Below are 19,768 nucleotides of genomic sequence, written 5' to 3' on the forward strand. Positions count from 1 at the left end.
GGATGATCTGACACTCCCGGCGGAGAGACCAGATCCCGCGGCCGGCATCTTGCTTGGGCCCCCCCAGAGCCTGAGGCCCCGGGCGCCCGCACCGGCCGTAGTTCCGCCACTGGTTGCTGGAGAGTGACACTGAATGCGGAAGTGATGTAACATACATCACTTCCTGCATTCGACGAACAGGAGGAGATCAAAGGGAGATCGTGTACTGAACTCCCTTTGATCTCCACTGGCAGAGTCACCAACGTGATGACACATTTTATCGTAATCCCGTCCACAGGGGACAGGAGACTCCCTGTCCCCCACTTGCTTGTCACTGATGAGGCATCGATGTCCTCAGTATTTTTTGTTCTTTTTTTTTATTTGGACAGCTTGGACCAATGGCGCTTTGCCATTGAAAAAAACGCCCGGGGAAAACATGGTAATGCACATAACCATGATGCGCATTTCTGCTACGCGTTGGTTTGAACGGGGACTTACTGTTTACAATCAGGAGGTGGGTATGTGCTCCTGATCGTATGATTGCTGTGGTTGGCTGTCTCACAGCAGTCACATGGCCCATCTCCATATCCCCTCATTAGATTACTTTTAAAGGGCCAGCTGCAAGGGCTTAAATAAGACCGTGAAAATAACAACACAGTTTCCAACTGTTCCTCTTTTGAAACCAAATCCCTTTGTTCCTATTTCCTCCGGAAAGTCCCTCTTTTTTCTGTGTTGCAGACATCTGTATACAGAGCTGGTGCTAGACTTTTTTGCACCCTAGGCAAGACCAGCTATTTGCACCCCCAGCGCCGCAGCCCCCAAACTCCCCTGCATTCATTCACGGTCCCATTCTCCTGCGGGCTAGCTTCCACAGGCGATAGATGAATCTAAGCTGCCGGGACAATAGCCAGACTGCTATTGGCTATTGTCATTTGAAATAGATAATAACACACTGGCTATTGAAACACCAGCAACTGAGCAGAGGAGCAGACCTGAGAGAGAAAGTTGTTTCTTAGTATCGCTCCTCTGGTCAGTGGGCAGGTGCAATAGCCCGCCTGCTATTGGCTTTTGCAATTTGAAATAAAGGGGGGGGGAGGGGAAGGGTGAGTGGTCGAGGTTGTGCCCTGGGCAGCAATGTGCCCTAGGCGGTTTCCTAGTTTGCCTAGTGGAAGCACTGGCCCTGTCTGTATAAATAACAGCACTGCTTACCCTCCAAAGTTTTTTATATTGCATTTACCTTCCATCCATCCCTCGGGTTATTGCATTGCTTATTTTTACATTCTATTATGAAAGAACAGTAAGAATAGTGCAGCAATGGGTTTAATGCCTGATTATTTGTGGTGCGTTACTGCACGTGCATTATGCTGCGCATTACAGTGCTTGCCGTCAAGCGCTCATTCATTTGAAATGAATGGACTACCAAGGCACTGCAATAGACATTTTAACAACCTTTCACTTTTTTTTCTTTGCGACCTTAGAAGGTTGGGAGTTATGTAAAAGCAAGTTATGCTGGTCTTTCCAGTTCTACAAGCGTGCAATCAGTAGCAGGAGGAATGCTTTAACTCCAACATACAAAGCTTTATAAAATATGGAATGTTACCAAAGTAACAGTGCCGCCTACTAAGGCGTGTACGTCTGTGTTGGCTTGTGTAATCTGTCTTGCTCAGACACAGAGTCTGAACCTGCTGAACAATGGGAGACAACGTTATTCTAGTTGCTGTTATTACCCTGCTTTCTGCGTGTCAGCAAGGTAAGATCAACTGGTTATTGTGTGATTAAATATATAGCTGCTGTGTATGTACAGAACTCATGATCTCACACCAATGTAGAATGTGTTCAAACTAGAACATAGACTATAGACCAGTGTGTTACTTCCTGCTGGCCTCCCTTCATAAAGATAGTGTCATGTAACAGTGAATTGATCATGTACCTTGGACTGAAACAGAAAAGTGGAAGGTACAGTAACCTCTCATGCTTCAGGGTTAGAAGAAACCCAGGACATGAGGCATGAGGTTCAATTCATTAACGCCTTATGCAAGGATAGGAATCTTTCATTTTAGCCATGTGACTGTCATTTTCAAATCTCATTGCACTCAGCAGAAAATAACTGTCACTTTTTGGTAATAAGAATCCTTATCCTGGTGTGTTAGCTGTTGAATTGAGCCTATAGAGTTTCAGACAATGGAATGACAGAAGTCCCCCTTAGGGCCCATTCATACCAATGTTTTGAAAACACGCAGTATTGCTTGTTACATGTGTGTGCCATTTATTGTGAACAACTCCCCATTGCACCTTTACAATGCACAATGCGTTGCAGTGTCCTTTGCAATGTTTTGCAACAGTTTTTTTGAGCATTGCACATTTATTTTGAATGGCCCAAGGCAGCACATTACAAGGTGTCTCCAAACACAAAATCAGCACAGTGCACTGTGTTGCAGTATGAATGGGCCCTAGCTCAGTGCTGTATTTCTTCATAGCTAAAACAGGCCGCGACCTGGGGTGGCAGGGTAACAACCAGAGGCGTAACTAGAAACTTCAGGGCCCCGGTGCAAGAAACCATGAAGGGCCCCCCCCAAGCCCCCTCTCAGTCATGGGAAGGCACTATAAACAGCCACCATGTGGTTAACAGGAAGGCTGCTGAGGTCCCCAGCAAGCGCGGGGCCACAGGCAGCCGCTTCAGTTTAAACATTTTGCGTCGGTATCTGCGTTAAGTATCAGGGCATTCCCACAGTGCGAGTACTCGTGAAAATGCCCAGTATTGGCACTGGTGCATCCCTACTTAACAATATAATGTATTGCTGGGACTTATAATCAATATACAGCAATACCACCAGCTATGCAGGATTAAAAGTTCCAGTAATACATTATAAGGTACTCACCTGACTCCTGCAACATCTTCTTCATCGTGGCGGCCAGGGGGCGGGACTAAGGGGAGATGGTCCTCTCTCACACAGCAGAATGTGCTGCCTGGCGATGCCTGCAGGACATTCTGCTGGACAGGTGCCTGATCAGTGATACATACTCTCCAGCCCCGCACAGGCAAGTGCATGTCCTGCTTCTACTGCTATGGCAGAGGATTTCAGAGAAGCTACAAGGCTGCATGGCAGAGCTAAAGATGTTCCATTTGGCACCTTTCAGAGTAGAAGGGATGTTCAGGCTTTGTGCGCACTAGATGGTAGGTTCCCTGTCTTCTTGGACTGTCTGCCAGAACTGCTGTCTCCTTCATCCAGTGTTGGATAGCGGTGGCGGGGAAGGAGCGGCACTATCTTGGAGGGAGCTGAGGACAATTGCAACCGCTGCGACCCTGGTAGTTCTGCCAGTGGTAACAACTACCTACACATCATTCACTGGCTGCCAGTAACACATTTCAGTGTATAATATAAGGTTCTGTACTACCAGCATGCCTGCCAGTGCAATCTGACTGGGTCATTATCCTTGCTGTCCCTGAACACTGTTTGCATCTTTGTATAATAGGGCACAGTTCACTCATTCTAGCTTCGCACACAAGCTGCTATGAGAATATAATGACAGCAGCTGGGGAGCAGAAAAGCATTGGCTTTTCGATACATGTGCCCTTGAAAAGGTAAGTATATGCACGCTTTTTTTGTTTTACAGGTGAGGTATTGCAGCGTTTCTCAACCTTTTTTCAGTCATCGCACCCTTTTTAAAAGTATGCAAAATCTCGAGACAACACAGTCTAAAATGTAAAAATTTAAAATACAACATGTGTTCCCTCTTAAATCCATACAAGGTACGTTTACAAGATAGGGGTCTTGTTTGGATTTTAAGGGGAGGGGAGGACCCCACACCAAAAAGTTGGGTTCCTACATACTCATGAGAGACTCCTTAGGCCCCGTTCACATATAGCGACATACCTTTTGCAGCGGATCCGCACGGCCGGGATAGCGCGACTTTCGGGGCGACGTTCCAGCGACGATCCAGCGACGGTAGCGCGACCTTCCCCGTCGGGCTCCATAGAAAAAAAGTAAAATTGCGCAAAATCCGCCGAAAAAAGGGTCCGGTAGAAGCGACTTGCGACCGCGACGAGCGACGCGCGACATGGAGTTAAGACAGCTCCATTGAATAACATTGGCCGGCGACTTCTCGCGATATCGCGCGGCAAAAATGCGCGATATCGCGGCGGAAATCGCGCGACAATTCGCTATGAACGGGGCCTAAACCTTCACAGCCCCCTCTTTCACATCAGAAGCCCTCTTTACATCAGAGGCATTACTTTGTTACATTTCAAGGCATTTCAAGGCACCCCTGAGGAAGACAGAAGGGTATCTACATTTTGGGGTTATAGATTAAGTATTTGTGTAATGAGCATAAAAACATTATAAGGGCAATTATAGTCTTTTTCGGTTTGAGACATATATGATCATTGATTTATTGTCATTACTTTACTATAAATCAACCTTTTTAATATGAAGGATCCCTTGAAATAACTTTCAGATCACAAGGAACCCCCCACTGCTAATAATTTTTATATCTACAGCTCACAGTACATTAGTGTGGAATGTAAGTTGTAGTTCTAAGAATAAATAAGTGAAAAAGGAATCAAAACTGCGTCCAATGTATTCCTATGGTATTTTGACCTCCAGTTCACATCGCAGCGTGCGGATCCAGACCAGATCCAGACCGGATGAAAAAAATGCGGCAAGCCCTATTTTACCTGCTCTGGATCTGGTCTGGAACGCATCAAAAACGCATCTAAAACGCAAAAACACATCAAAAACGCATGCAAGTGCCTGAAAGCCCATGTTAAACTTAAAAAAAATGTCTTCCCAAAACGCATCCAAAATGCGTCTAAAACGCGGCACAACCCACTACACTGCGTGTGCAGAAACCTGACCGGATCTGGTCTGCATTTGGTGTGAACAAGGCCTGATTGTACCATCGTCTGTAAGTTTACCAACAACTCGGTAGTGTGAGGGCATTTCTGATTGGAAGTAGACTGAATGAATTTTATAGGAAAGCCCTCACAGTATATTCATGTTGGTAAATATGAACGTGATTGCATGGTCATATTGCACCATGTGTGGTCAGAGCAATCAACTGAGAATAACACCGCTTCTCAGAGCACAATTTTATTTTACATAGGTTGCATGAGATCCTGTAAAATGATCACAGTGTATGTGACTAGTGTTTAATGAGGAAACATGCTGAATCAATATCTCATTTACAGAGCACTAGTAGAAACCAGATTGTATCTGTCACAATCCGTGTCATCAGTTGTCCTGATAACATTGTGTAAGAACTTGTAATTGCTTACTTGCAGATTAAGCTGAAAAAGATGCCAAAGATAACAAACATCTAAATTTGAAAGAAATGTGGAGCACAATGATTCCCCATCTTGCTTTGATATTAGATATGTAGGATGACAATCCAATTTTGTAATAACCTATCCATGTTGTTACATATACAGGGAGGAATTTTAGCTCAGGTAAATCTGATAGGTCCCACTGTCTGGACCCAACCAGAGTTGTCAGACAGCCTAATTTACTGTGAATTACAAACCTCATCGAAAACGTTGGGCATCTTTCCTATTTCATTTGGCGTTGTAGTATATCTTCATAGACATCCAGTTAGCAGTTTCTCAGGAATGTATATTTATTAACCTAGCAAAGTAAAACTTGTGCAAAAACCATTGTTTAATTTTTTTGTATACACTTCTTTGTGATAGGGTACTATGCCAGGCTTGTGGGGAGATCTAGAATGAAACACAAGATCATGCCTCCAGCAATCACAGGGCCTCCAGAATTTGAGAGGACATTCCGTGCACAGTAAGTAATGTAGCAGAAATAGCAGACACTACCAGGTCCACAGAAAGGAAGGTTGTATTATATACAGTATGCTATGTTATGCTTGTGTGATAAATGACAATATCAATGAACCACCAAGACTCATCAACACGTACTGTATATGAGAACATTGCTGGCCATTGCTCTGCAAAGAGGAGACCATGGCATTCGTATATCCACAATAATTGCTAATAAAACTCTTCCTGTATGTCATGCAGGTATTTCATTACCTATTGATACATTTACAGTGCCATGTATGAATGGGGTTATGTAGTAAATACTATCAACAATTTATTTTTTTATTCTGTTTTAGGCAAAACTGTGTAGAGTTCTATCCAATATTCCTGGCTCTTCTTTGGACAGCCGGAACATACTTTTATCAAGGTAATGTTGCAGTATGAAAGGACTGAACATCAGCCATACACATCCTCATGTTATTACACTCATTGTTTAAACCCATCTACCCATTACTTTCAAGTAAGACTAAGCTCAGGAGTTAAATCTTAATAATGCATTCAAGTACCTTAACTATTAACAGAAATGTCGCCTCTTTGTGTATCACTCAGCTGTAGATCCTCAAATCATCTCTGAATTGGCACTGATTAGGCATGGGCTCGATGTTCGAGTTGAACATGAGTTCGACTCGAACATTGGCAGTGCGTGTGTTCGTCTTTTATTATTTTGATTTTTTTTCCCAGCAGCATGTTCTTTTGCTGCCTCATTGCTGTTCCCACTTTTCGTGTCGCAGGTGTTCCGTTTTTTATTTTTCTAATAATAAGCCATTGTACAAATGTTTATAGTGCACCAAGCACCACATGCCAACATTCTCTAATAAAATGTTATAATAAGCCCCACATCTTGTCTGAAAGACCAACAAGGAGACAGGTGTGTGACAACTATATATAACTTGAATTTTTAGAGCAGGGTCCAATCCTGCACTCGTCAAGAATAACTGAAGGGTTAGCCCTGGTTCACACCTAAGTGGCACAGTTTTGCCCTTTTGTACGCGTGTTAGCAGCAGGCGGTTATTTGCGCGTTTGTGCACATTTGTATGCGCGTTTTAACGTGCGTACATGAAGACGTGTGTTTTGATATGCAGCTCATAAACCATTGTGGGCAATAGAAGAACGAGCGTATAAACGCGCTACAACGCTCACGAAAATGTGCAACATGCTCCTGTTGCGCGTTTTTGGGCATTTACAATTAGGTCTTTGGGGAGGAAAAACGCCTTTAACTGCCCAAAAAAGCTCCTGTATTTTTTCAGGGGTCTGGCGTTTTCCTGCTATGCGTTTTTTTGCTTAGGTGTGAACCAGGGCCATTGAAAATCATAGGATTTCTTGTTTTGTACAGTTAAAGGCGCTTTACGAACTGCTCAAAAACATCTAGGTGTGTACCAGGACTTAGGTCCGTCTTTGGTGTCCCCAGTGGTGGGTCATCCGGACTTTGATCCTTGCGCAGATTGAATATTGATACCCGCTTCTCTGCTTTTATTAAACAAGGCAAGTTCAGGTTGGGCGATTTTGTATTGCATGGTACTTTGAAGGAGGAATCAGATATACTGGTAGTCCCACAGCTGGATGTTTTGGAGGCTGCGCCAACTCCTCCATTTCCTGAAATCACGGGTGCCTAAGGTATGGTCTACGATTCCTCTACCATGGTCTTTGTCTCCAGAAAGCTACAGTGAGACATTCGCTCGCCCTGATGTATAAGGCATTAATTCAACCAAAGGAAGACTGCACCCGATCAAAGGAGTGACGCCATATACTTCACCCATACGCCTCCATCTCCAGTAGAATACTACAAAATATAATATTACAAAATTCTCTCTCGCTGGTACAGAGTGCCCACACTTCTTCAAAAAATTTTCCACAGACCTCTGGGAGTTGCTGGAGATGTGGAGAGGAGGCTATGCCAGAAGCTTAGACACTTCTGGACAGAGGTGGGAAATTTTACTAAACAGCTTACAGGGATTGATGTTCATGACAACCCAGGTGCCTGCCTCCTACATGTCTCCGGCTTCTCTAGAAAGTGCTATAAAAATTCCCTTTTACTCTACTTGCTCAATGCGGCAAAGTTGTGCATTCGGCTTGGCTATTCTGCTCAGTACCTCCGAAGTAGCGGGCAGAATAGAAAAACTGTTAAATTAATGGGAAAAAAATTTGAAACATTATTTTAATGTAATAATAATTACATAATAAATAATATTACATAATAATTACAATAATAAATAAATAATAAATAATGTAAAACATTATTTTAATGTAAAAAAATAGGAAAATTAAAATAAAAAATTAATAAAAGAAAAGAAGAAAAATTGCAAATAATAATTTTAAAAAACGACGCATGACGACCCGCCCAGTTGTTGTTTAATGACAGATCAGCGTCCCCAGGTCACGTGGGGGGCTGATCTGTCATTACAACTGGGCGGAGCATATGCGTTCGGCTCGGCTGCTGTACGGGCTATTGGGAAAAGTCCGTACAGCAGCCCTTCAACTTCACTGAACCGAAGGGCAGAGGCGGCCGAAGCTACGGCTGGATCCTTCGGCTCATTAGTGAATAGCCCTTATAATTTTGTAGGGTGCAAAGCTGTTAAGTGAGGTTAATATTAAGCAATTTGACTTAACTTGACACCTAGATTACCTTTAGCCATTTAAATCAACGAAAAGTGGTAGATACTTTGGAGAAAACTCAGTTGCAATGCTTCACCTTATGGTTTTGCTGTCATGTTTTGTTTTTTCAGAAGTGGCTGCAGCTATTGGATTGCTGTACATCTTTGCACGTCACACCTACTTTAAGGGCTATGTAGCATCTGCTCAGGGCAGGTAAGAAAAAGGTCTTATTTAAAACAAAAGAAAATGCCTTTCAGTTTACACCATGTGAAGTTATAAACTCGTACCGCCATGTACATACAAGACATCAGTATAGGACAAGGCTACGCATGGACATTTAAAGCACAACTCTAGTCAGATAAAAAGTTCTGATTTATACTTAACCCAAGAGGGTCATGTAAAATGAACATTTATTTAAAAAAAGAACTCAAAAGTAGATGTAGTTTAATATTTTTATATTTTGCCCTCCCTGGTTTCTCCCTCCCACCCTCATCAACATTTTAATGAATTTTTTTTTATGGATTCCTTACATACTTTATTTTAGAGTCAGTGATATCTTCCTTGATTCCTTGACTATTCAATACAGACAGATCATGGCTTGTGGTGGGGGTGGTCATAGTGCTGTGCATAGCTTCCTGAAAACTTCACAGCACCCTGCTTCGTACCCTTTCATGAGTCGTCAGCCCTGATGAAAGCAGTGGCAGACTGCATTTGCATGCAGATATTAACATCCACATGTGATGCCGAGGCTCCATGAAATAACTGAAATCAAATGAATGAAAGGGGCGGACCAGGGAAAGTAAAAGTGGGGAGGAAAGGCTATTTGATGGTGATCATCCTCCAACTAGGAAATGAGGTGGGCTCTCGCTGACTTGCTGTATCATCTAATGTAGAAGCTCACAGTGTGCAGTGAAATCAGAGTAAGCAGTTTCATCACAGGAGAAGGGCAAGTGTACAAGATTGAAACTAAAGCTGGAGTTGACCTGTAGTTTGCCCATACTTGGCAATGTGAGAAGCTTTTGTTTATCTTTCTCAGAACACCCTCCCAGTCCTGATACTTGCTAGTGTAATATGTGATATACTTCCTAGTGGAATATGTGACCCCCCCTGAATCCCCATAATGCAGTGCCCAGTGTCTATGTAGTCAATCACCAGGGCAGTCACTAGATCTGAGATCTGTCACCCTTCTGCTCTTCCCTGAGTAGAGGGAGCCTTGATAGCTTCTCTCGGAGAGTTAGAATGATACAAGTGCTCTGACAGTGTGGCAGCATAAAGCAAGGTAAGGCAATACTGTTGCATTTCCTCCTGTTATTCAAACCTGTTGCTTTGCAAAGTATGAGCAAAGTACAGCTTTGCTTTAATAACTTGGCAAAAAACAAAGAGCAGCTACCTATTTAAACCAGTCAACAATCACCTGTCATAGGCCCCTTTCAGATAGGAGGCTCAGTTCTGATCAGGAGGGGATCCGTGTACAGATCCCCTCCTGATCATAACGGATGTCACCGTTATGACATCCGTTTCCATCCAGTTTTTTCCTCCATCATGAGATGGAGGAAAATACTGAAATGACCAGGCCCATGTTAGTCTATGGGCAGCTGGATTTACCTTGGCTTAACCCTGATCTGGGTTACACGATCAGGTCCGGCATAATGGAACACTGTTCTGTTTGGTTTTTGGACCTGGCCGGAGTAAGTGCTAACCGTATGTAAACGGACGCCCATTGGTTTAGATCTGGCTACCCATAGAGTAACATCAGGCATCCCATCAGGTCCGCCTTAAAAACTGACAGGTGGACCTGATCAGAAAGCCTGTATGAAAGGGGTCATATAATTAAAGTAAAAACATATGTACTTTGCACATCACTAATGTTATGTGCACTGCCTTATGAGACAAACCTGTTATTATTATAACTGCAGCATGATAAGAACATGTATGACATCCGCATATCAAGTATTTGTATGCTTTCTTTTTCAGGATCCCTGGATTTTACCTCAGCCTGATCGCAATAGCCCTGTTACTTCTCGTGGCTAGCCTAGGAATTACAAATGGTCTTCTTAAGCATTACCTGGATACAAATATGTTTAAAAAGCTGGATCATATGTTCTAACCACATACAAGCTGTTTATAGTGTGTTCAAAAATATATATGAGTATGAAATCATTTCTAATTTGCCTCAATATGTATATTTACTTGCTACGCCCATCATCAGTGGCAGTTATGAGTCTTGTTATCTCGCTGCTGCAATACTACAGCTGACATAACCTGCCATTATGTGACTAAAAGAACAATGACATATTAAGGACAGCTTGAGAAGCAGTCATCTCCCTAATTCTTTTATTGATGTGTAATATATTCATAAATGAAGTCCAGAGCTACAAACCACAGCTGATGAAATACAAAAAAACGCTTTACGGCAATTTATTATTACATCATTTCAAAAATCCTTGCTACGCAGAGTCTGGGAGGACCTCGTTTGCTTTAGTATTCATGACCCATATTGAAGTTAGGCATAATGTACCTTGCATGTTAAAGTGGACAACAAGGAAAAAAATGTTTCTATCATTGTAATCCTTATCCCTAACACATGTTCCTTACCATTTTATATTGTTCTTCGATGAAAATTCTAAATGTATCAGCCACTATAAATCAGCAAGACTTATGTCTTGCAAGGTTGTAAGGTAATAAAAAAAATGTATGATCTGCCTATCTTGGACAGGCAGATCGTACTTCCGATGAACGCAATGCTAAACGGGCAGTGTGCGCTTGCGCAAACACAGGCCCGTGCGGCATTTATCTTACGAACATGCCACACACCCGCCGAAAATCGTACGATTCTCGGCGGGTTTTCGAACATGTTCATAAGATAAACGTCGTGCGACCTTACAGTAGGAGAGGTTGCACGCCTTCCAAACACCTTGCGATAATCGTACGATCGCGGGATTTCCCGCGATTATCGGGGCACCTTTACAGTTCATTCGAGCTGTAGTGATGGCACGCCAATACCAGTGCCTCCAGTGTTAAGAGCATCAACTGGAAGTTGAACCCTCCAGTGACATCAGCACCTCTCTATGTCTCTTTCTCCTCCCATAGAGTCTAATTGATAGTATAATACTTCCCTTTGTCATGCCTACTGAATCATTTCCAGAGGACGTCTTCATCTATCAGAATACTGCACCACATTGTACAGCCTCCACACAATCCCTCCTCCTAGGCTTTATTATTTCATATAGGAAACTGGACAGCAGGATCATGTGACCTGAATTTGGTGGACGATTATATGGTACTTCTCTTAAATCTTATGACGCAGTCCATTTTTATCAGTGAAGGTTTTTAATGCATCAGATGTTTCTCTATTAAACATTTTTAGTCTATAATTTATTCTAGTACATTGTTTTACACTTTAATGATCATTACAGATAATTAATGCAGTACATTTCATGTGGTGATCTTGGAACATTATTGTGAGGGCCTGGCCAGACAGGGTTTGAATCTCAGCTGCGGAACAACTAACGGAGCCGGTAGTGTAGTAGAACATATGCAGTTCTTCCAAAAAATACAATATTTTAGGCCCCTCTTACATATTTGCTTTGCGCATTCTGTGTATTAACGTGCATTGCCTTAAGGCAGCTGATTCATTTTGAATAAGCTGCCAATGCACCAAACCACACCTAAAATTCGACGGACAACATTTTTTAATACACACTGCAATGCACATATGATATCCATCTATACGTTGTATGCTGCAGCTCACGTTTGGCGGGGTATGTTTGCAAGGTCCATTTGGGTGCCATTCAAAAGAGTTTCCCTTATGCTGGATTTACACCTTTGTGTTCCTCAGAGTATTGATGATGGCTAAAGTTCCCAGGTATGTTTCAGTGCATACATATTACTATGCAGAATTCCCCAAAAGGGTCAGTGTTTCAGTATCCATTAAATGTCCATTATGAGATGATACATCTGCTAAAGAAGAAACATTCACACTTTGGTTTATACAGTAATACCTTGGTTTACAAGTAACTTGTCTTGCAATAAGAGCAAACTTTTGTGGAAAAGCGCCACCCGAATAAGGCTGTAGCAGTGCGAGCGATGAGACTGTTTAACGACAACACAATGTCACATTCAATAGATTCCTTGTTAGGGTTTCACGAAATGAAAAAGATTCCATTGAGTCAAGAGATATCAGTGATTCCGTTAGTGAAAGTCGTCCTACACAATAATCCTCCTCTCTCTTGTCCCCCTCACACCAGCCACGAAGGTACCGGTAATTGGTTTATTTTTCTTTATATTTTATACAGTATTATATTACAGTACAGTATTGTAATCATTTTTATATGAATATTTTTGGGTTGTGGAACGAATCATCTGAATTTCCATTATTTCCTATGGGGAAGTTCGCTTTGCTATACAAGCGCTTTGGATTACAAGCATGCTTCCGGAACGAATTATGCTCTTAAACCAAGGTATTACTGTACTGAAAGGAATTACTGGTATGTAAAGCTTTCCTCTAGGTATCCTTAGGCAAAAGATGATCATCACTTGATTTGGTAAATCTCAGTAGTATCAGGTCTATGATCATGATGCCCATGTCTATCAGTCGATTAGCTGGGTTTGACTTTGCCAACTGATTACTATTTTTGCCCTGATGCCTGCGTATGTCTTCCAAGTCATGGATGTGCAGGAAGAACAGTCCTAACAGCAAACTGGGCTGCCATCTGGTGTCCATAACTAGCTTAACTGTATTTGAATAATGACATCAGATGATTTCAGTGAACGCATAATCTTGTTATCTTGACCTTTGCCAGTCCAGATGTATATGATCAGCAATATAACACAAGTTGGAGCAGGCATAAATTATAGCTCCAATCAGGGGCGTAACTAGAAATCACAGGGCCCCAGAGCAAAATGTTGTATGGGGCCCCGTGATTGCTAGCTATGCTACTTGCAGAGCCCACCTGATATACCAAACAGCCCACCTGAGAGTGACCCTGCAGAGCCCACCATGGACTCTCTATAGTGGGCTCTGCAGGGTCTCAGATGGGCTGCGCATCTCTTACCTGTCAGCGCTGTCCGCCTCCGTGGTCGCCGGGCCCCGCCTTCTCTTCCGTCCCCGGGCCCCACCTCCTCTTCTATCGACGGCCCCGCCTCCTCTTACATCACTGGACCTACCTGCTCTTAGGTCGCTGGCCAGTGATGTAAGAGGAGGCGGGGTTGCTCTTAGGCGGGCCCCGCCTCCTGCTTCACTGCGAATGCTGGCCTCTTCTGCCGTAGCTGCTGGCTGTCACTTACACAGCTCCGCAGCGCTGTGAGGGGAAACGCTGCTGCTGAGCTGTGTCAGTGACAGCCAGCACCCTTACATGCCACGGCATCAGAGTAATGCCCTGGCCTGGCCCTTCTGTGCCCGGGCCCCATAGCGGCTGCCTGGGTTGCTATGGCGATTGTTACGCCACTGGCTCCAATATCTATATCCCGTTCCTACACATTTCTTTATTCAAACTTATGGGGGGAAAAATTCTGGCTGTCAGTATTATCTTAAACTCTTGTGTTCATACTTTATTATGACTCTAATCATATGCGAACAGGCTTAGACTACACAGGAGCTAAAGAAAGACACAACATTAAGATAGCAATTCGCAACACTTTGTAATATCCAGGCAGTACTATCTAACCTGTATATTGTGGTAAGAACATAAAGTGAACAGTAAAGTAAAAATATCACTGGCTTATTTAAGTAGAATTGATCTGTAATGTTAGATGGGCTGTAATCGGTTTGGCAGGATGAGAGAGGAACGATATGAAAGTCTCTAAATATAGTTTGTGATAGTTATGTATATTAAGAGAATACATTTAGTTTTTGTACAGTTAAATAGCCCCCCTAGCCGGCATTTCCCCCCAAAGTCTTCTTTAACCTGTCCAAGAGTCATGTAGTCTTCACATGAAAAGTCTCCTTGCCACCCCTGTGCAGTAGAGTCTGATTTATTTCTGTGGAAAGGCCGTCAGCCATTGGCGCAAATGATGATGATGACCTTTTCATAGAAATTAATGGAGATTGTGAAGAGTGTAGACAGGTAAGGGCATTTGTGTGTGTGTTTAAAAGGGCGGGGGCTATTTAAATGATATCTTTGCTAAAACGACATTTATCTTTTAGGCAAAGGGGTGATGGACATTGTTGCAGGTGGCTCCCAGGTTGTGGGATATGCTTGGACTGGCAGTAGCTGGTAGTAATGAGACAATGTACAGAATCAAGAGACGGGAATCAAAACCTGGCAGCAATCAGAGGTTGTCCTAAAAATAGGCAGAGGTTAGGGCTGGCAGTAGGCAGAAATTGTGATCAGAGGCAAGCCAAGTCACCAATGGAATCAGAACCAAGGAAAGAGGTCACGGGAAATGGAGACTGGGAGCAGAGTCCTAGACTGGATTTTGACCACGTCCATTGCAGTTAGCAGTTGACACAGTTTAAATGCACTTGAGTTGACCAGCATTGAAATCAAATGTTTTAACATTGTGTTGCAGTGATCTGCATTTTTTTAACATGTTGCATTGATACACAGTTTTGTTTTGTTCACAGCAGGAGCTGAAATACATTGTTTTAAATTTTCTTTATGTTTTCTTTTGTTAAGCATGCTGTGATGTGGTGTAACGCATTGCAGTACGTTGCACTGTGTTTAAATGTAGCATGTTCCACTTTCACAAAGCCCAAACCACTGCAGTGCGGTGGCGTGAACTAGGCTAATCGGGAACAATGGATTTCAGATTGTCAATGCATTGGGTCTGCATTGAGACTTGCAACCCAACAGATGTGATGTATATGGGCCGTAAGAGAGAGGTTTTTGTTTAGGTAGCCAGCTGGAGTGGAGTTATCACGTACCTGTGTGGAGACTGGATGTAGGAGGAGGCTTCCCTTGCAGCTCGTGTCCTAGGGACTCTGGTATTGGGGACAGAGTCCCTAGAGACAGTGAGTGGCAGGAGGGCCAGAGGCGGTAACACCGTGCCGGCCAATCCCTGGTTTTGTAGCAGTTTTGTAGATCTTGATATCCGAGGTCAACAGTCCGAGGTCACACCGAGCAGGCAGAGCAGGTACAAAAGGGAGAAGGCGTAGGCAGTCCAGTAAGCAATCCGAGGTCAAGGGTATAGGCAAGCAAGAATGGTCAAACGTTCCGAGGTCAAAGGCAGGCTGCAGGCAAACAAGGTCAAAGTCAATCCGGGTCAATAAGCAAAGGTACTGGAAACAAGGATCAAGAGACGTCAGGGCGGTTGAAGAGACAATCCAGCAATGAGTAGGTGTGGAGTCTGGGTTTAAATAGGGAAGAAATTATCTGGAGAGCGTCACTTCCTGTGCGCCTTTTGGCGCGTTTTTCCACGGACAATCCTTGGCTCGCGCATGCACGCAGGCCCATTACGGGAAGCCCGGCTTGGCGCATGCGCATGCGCAGCAGGTCCCTGACAGGAGTGCTTACCTACATAGAACTCAAGGCAGTCATCCACAGGTATGACTTGAAGCAGGTAGCAATATCATAAACCACTAGATGGCATGGGTGCATACTTGTGGAATACCCAAGGGCAATTATAAACATCAACAACTAGATAGTGCACGTCTGTGGAATACTCAAGGTCAAAGCTTGTGATTTCCAACTAAGGCTGCAAGAGGATTCAAAATGCCATGACATCTACATTGTGGGCTGCAACATCAGCCGACTTTTTATTCACTTTGACTATAGAGTGCAGCCATTACCTCCTGTTGCATTGCTGCCATGACTTCAGGTCATATGAGGAAACAGGAGCTCTCTGTGATCTTGTTAATATAACTAATATGTAAATATATGGAGACTTTTGCTCCTGTGCTCCAACCCCAATGTTGACCTAAACCATTAAAGTAGATGTCTATCTGCCTATCTATCTATTTTGTTATCATGCCTTCCTTTAGCTCTGTCTTATGCCAGGTTTCCGACAGCCAGGTGTCATTTTGCTCAGATTCATATCCTGCAATGAACGCTGCCTGTCTGCCAGGGTTCACTGCAGGCCAGGAAACAGGACCGTATGTGAATAAGCTTATTAGGGTATTATAAAGGACCCAGTCAGAGGAAGGAAGACAGGGAGGATGGATATGGTAAGGACAAAGATCCTTCACAAGATATATATTTGTATATTAGGCATGATCTCAGACAGGCTTTCTCTTATCAAGCTATACATCTGATATAGCTAAATGGATGTCCATATATTAGACTCTGTAGTAGATATGGCTGTTAATATGTAGCACCAGATATGGCTCAACTTTCTTGGCTATGCACATACTGTATTTTTCAGGACCTTAATGCATTCAACACTGTCTCTTTCCATGTTGGCACCTGAGAGCTGACATTAAAGTGACATTAAAGGATAGTTTTTTCCCCCTGTTAAATGTTAATGTAAGCACTTACCTTAAATGATTTCTCTTAATGATCTTCTTCTTTCCTGTCGTTTTCAGCCTTCTCTCCAGCGCTGCTGTGGGTCTTCGATCCAGCGCTAACTCCTCTCTGCTTGCTGGCACTTCCCGTCCCACGATGTCTGCATGCGGGTACACGCTGTCTATAGACTTAACTTGTGTCTCTCCTCGTCTCCCGGCCGAAAATCTGAACTGCGCATGCGCCCGCCCCAAGATGCTTTGCGGCCGCCCGAGATTTTTCAGATTTTCGGACGGGAGCACGCCGCGAAGACACAGGTAAGTTTAAACCTAAAAAACTGGAGGGTTTAATACCCCTTTAAAGACATAACAACTAAGGGAAGAAATTAAACTAAGGGAACTAAGAAATGAGGTGCATTATAGACATGTAAGCTGCAGAAAAATTTGGTTCGGTTGTTTTTCGGGATTCGGATCCGAAATTCAGTTTGATTCGGGTTTCGGCCGAAATCCGAATTTTCTTTAATTTCGCATGAGTTTACGAATATTCGTTGCGAATGGCATTCGGGAGAACACGAATGCAATTTGGAAATTGGGATCCCGAATGCCATTCGGGTCTAGGAGCCTCAGCTTTAGTATTATATGTGTATATATATATATATATATATCTCCCTTGTTGACATATAATTTAAGAAAATTCGCTATGGGCTTATATATATAGCTCCCTTGTTGACATATAATTTAAGAAAATTTGGATTAAGACCCATTCGGATGCATTAAACCAAAAAACACATCTGATTGGCCAGAAAAGTCACATGTCCGATTCAGTTTAGTTTATGAACAAAATTCAGACGGGATCCAAAATTCGGAAATGGAAATTCGGATTTGGATGCATTAGGGTTCATTGGGATTTGTAAATTTGGATGTGTCCGAATTTCGGAAAATTCGTACGAATTTGGATTCGGAACAAATGAATTGCACATGTCTAGTGCTTTATGCTCTATGCATTCTTTTGAACTTCATTTGATGAAGCCCATAGCGATATACATGAAGTAGTGTTGGATATTTACTAACAAAGTATAAAGTTGTGCTAACGTTTCCCAATTATATTTTGACATTTTTAAAGTTTATTCATTTTTGGCTTTAGGGGAGTAAGACTCCAGAACAGTGGCATTGCTAGGTCTGGGTACCTGAGGATCACTGACTATGGCTGATACATTGTGATGGCATTACTGCTGCCTAATGCAACATAGGACATTCTATTTAACAGGGTATGCTTTCTATATAGCAGAATCTTGTAGATGACAATACAATTATGGTGTAGCTGTAGCATGTTAAGCACATAAGCTCAGTAGTTTAGGCACTTTCCTTGTGCTCAGTCCTATATTTTCACTAAGCACACTATTTGCTATGGTACGTTATGCATGCTGAAATTGGTTCCTATGCAGGATACACATAATTAATTACCCAGGAAATCTTGCAACAACCCTGGCACGTTGTATCTTCACCTAACTACAGTGCAGAATCACTTTTTTAGGTGTGTTTCTTTAACGGAAAAGGAAACTGAGCCTTACTAAAGTACTTATTTCTGTGCTTCACTCTTCCTGCAGTCAAGGTGATGTGTATTACTACTGCCAGCTCTGCACTTTTTGTCTATATCATCAATATGATCTAGAGTTCACTGCAGCTGCTGGTTTAAGCAAGTTGGATGCTGCCCCTGGGTGATAGTGTATGTGATATTTCATTTGTATGGTTCCTGTGATAGCCTGGGCTGCAGTAAATTGTTTTTGAGAACGGACTTTCAATTTCACTTTATTTTTATCCATCATCAAGCCTGGATTTATCATCTTCTAGACACCTAACTGTTCTCAGTGATGCCAACCCTTCCTGCTTAAACTCTTGGAATTTTTCAGCAGCATGCATGATGCTGCATCTAAGATGATAAAATCTGAAACTGTATCCAAAGACTTAACTATAGCCTTTCCAACTAGTGCAAATGACAGGCTACCTGGCCTAACAATCATGTTTATAACTGTTTTTTTTCTATGTAGCTGTATTGTTATCCAAAAGCATATAGCGTCTGATAAGTTATTTTCATGTTAATGTATTAATTAACAAAAGTGATGATGCTCATAGGCATTGGATGATATTAGCAAACTGATGATGGTTTTACGTCCTTGGGGTAACTGCAAATAGAATTGGCTGAGGATCTGGGCATATAGTGATTGGGTTACGTAGGAAACCATGTCCAATCTCCTTGCTTTCCCTCAATACATTGCCGCCCAATGTGCTGCAGCTCTCCTTTCCATAGGCCTACAAAATGGGTTTGCCTGATGAAACTGTTTATGAATAGGAACATGGTTGCTGGTAGGACTCATGCACATGGGCTTAATAAAATACTGATATCTACAGGTATGCAGGAGCTTGCTGGCAGAAAGATCCTGCATAAAAAATTATGTTATGATCTGTAAAGTGCTTCCGTTTACTAGCGTTTATATGTTAGACGTCTATAAAGCGTTCACATCCATAAAATTATTCTTCCATTCCTCAAGCTCAGTTTTCAGCCCCAGCATGTACACATGTATATTTGTACACAAGTAAGGGCCCGTTCACAAAATCGGACTGAAAACGTCAGTCAACGGAGGTTCATTGACTTGCAATTTCAACCTCCGTTGACTTCCGTTCAGTTGCGTTGCATTTTTTTTTTGCCAATTTCTATTTTAATTAACATGTCCTGAGTGGATAAACTTCCATGTATTTTTTTTTTTACTTGAGTTCCGTTGCATTGACATTCATTGTTAAAATGTGTTAAGTTACGACCTCTTTGCTTTTGCTTTTTCATACTCTTTGTTGTTATATCTCTGCCTTTTCCCCTCAAACAACCATTAAGCCTCTTCTTAATACAGCCTTGGTCTGGTGAAGTAGAATTTTGAAGTGACACTGATTTATGATCTGGGGATATTATATTTGTACACATTCTACACATTTTCAGAAACCTCCTG

At 42.6% G+C, this 19,768-nt stretch overlaps 1 protein-coding gene across 1 annotated transcript; it reads left to right on the top strand.

The window, feature by feature from the left end:
* Nucleotides 1-1,610: 1,610 nt before the first annotated feature.
* MGST2 (microsomal glutathione S-transferase 2) lies at nucleotides 1,611-10,553 on the top strand. Its single transcript, XM_018559456.1, has 5 exons — nucleotides 1,611-1,729; nucleotides 5,666-5,765; nucleotides 6,097-6,167; nucleotides 8,524-8,605; nucleotides 10,367-10,553. Exons 1-5 carry the CDS (start codon nucleotides 1,672-1,674, stop codon nucleotides 10,497-10,499), a joined length of 444 nt encoding a protein of 147 aa, XP_018414958.1. The 5' UTR covers nucleotides 1,611-1,671; the 3' UTR covers nucleotides 10,500-10,553.
* The last annotated feature ends 9,215 nt before the right edge of the window (nucleotides 10,554-19,768 follow it).

The sequence above is a fragment of the Nanorana parkeri genome, unplaced genomic scaffold, assembly GCF_000935625.1.
Source record: "Nanorana parkeri isolate BGI_ZX_2015 unplaced genomic scaffold, ASM93562v1 scaffold396, whole genome shotgun sequence".
In the NCBI taxonomy this organism is placed as follows: Eukaryota; Metazoa; Chordata; class Amphibia; order Anura; family Dicroglossidae; genus Nanorana; species Nanorana parkeri.

What these genes read in the sequence shown, in the direction of transcription:
- MGST2 (XM_018559456.1), top strand. Translation starts at nt 1,672, where the DNA reads ATGGGAGACAACGTTATTCTAGTTGCTGTTATTACCCTGCTTTCTGCG. An exon ending in GCTTTCTGCGTGTCAGCAAG is followed by an intron (nt 1,730 to 5,665) that starts GTAAGATCAACT and finishes TCTTTGTGATAG; the next exon opens with GGTACTATGCCAGGCTTGTG. An exon ending in CGGAACATACTTTTATCAAG is followed by an intron (nt 6,168 to 8,523) that starts GTAATGTTGCAG and finishes TTGTTTTTTCAG; the next exon opens with AAGTGGCTGCAGCTATTGGA.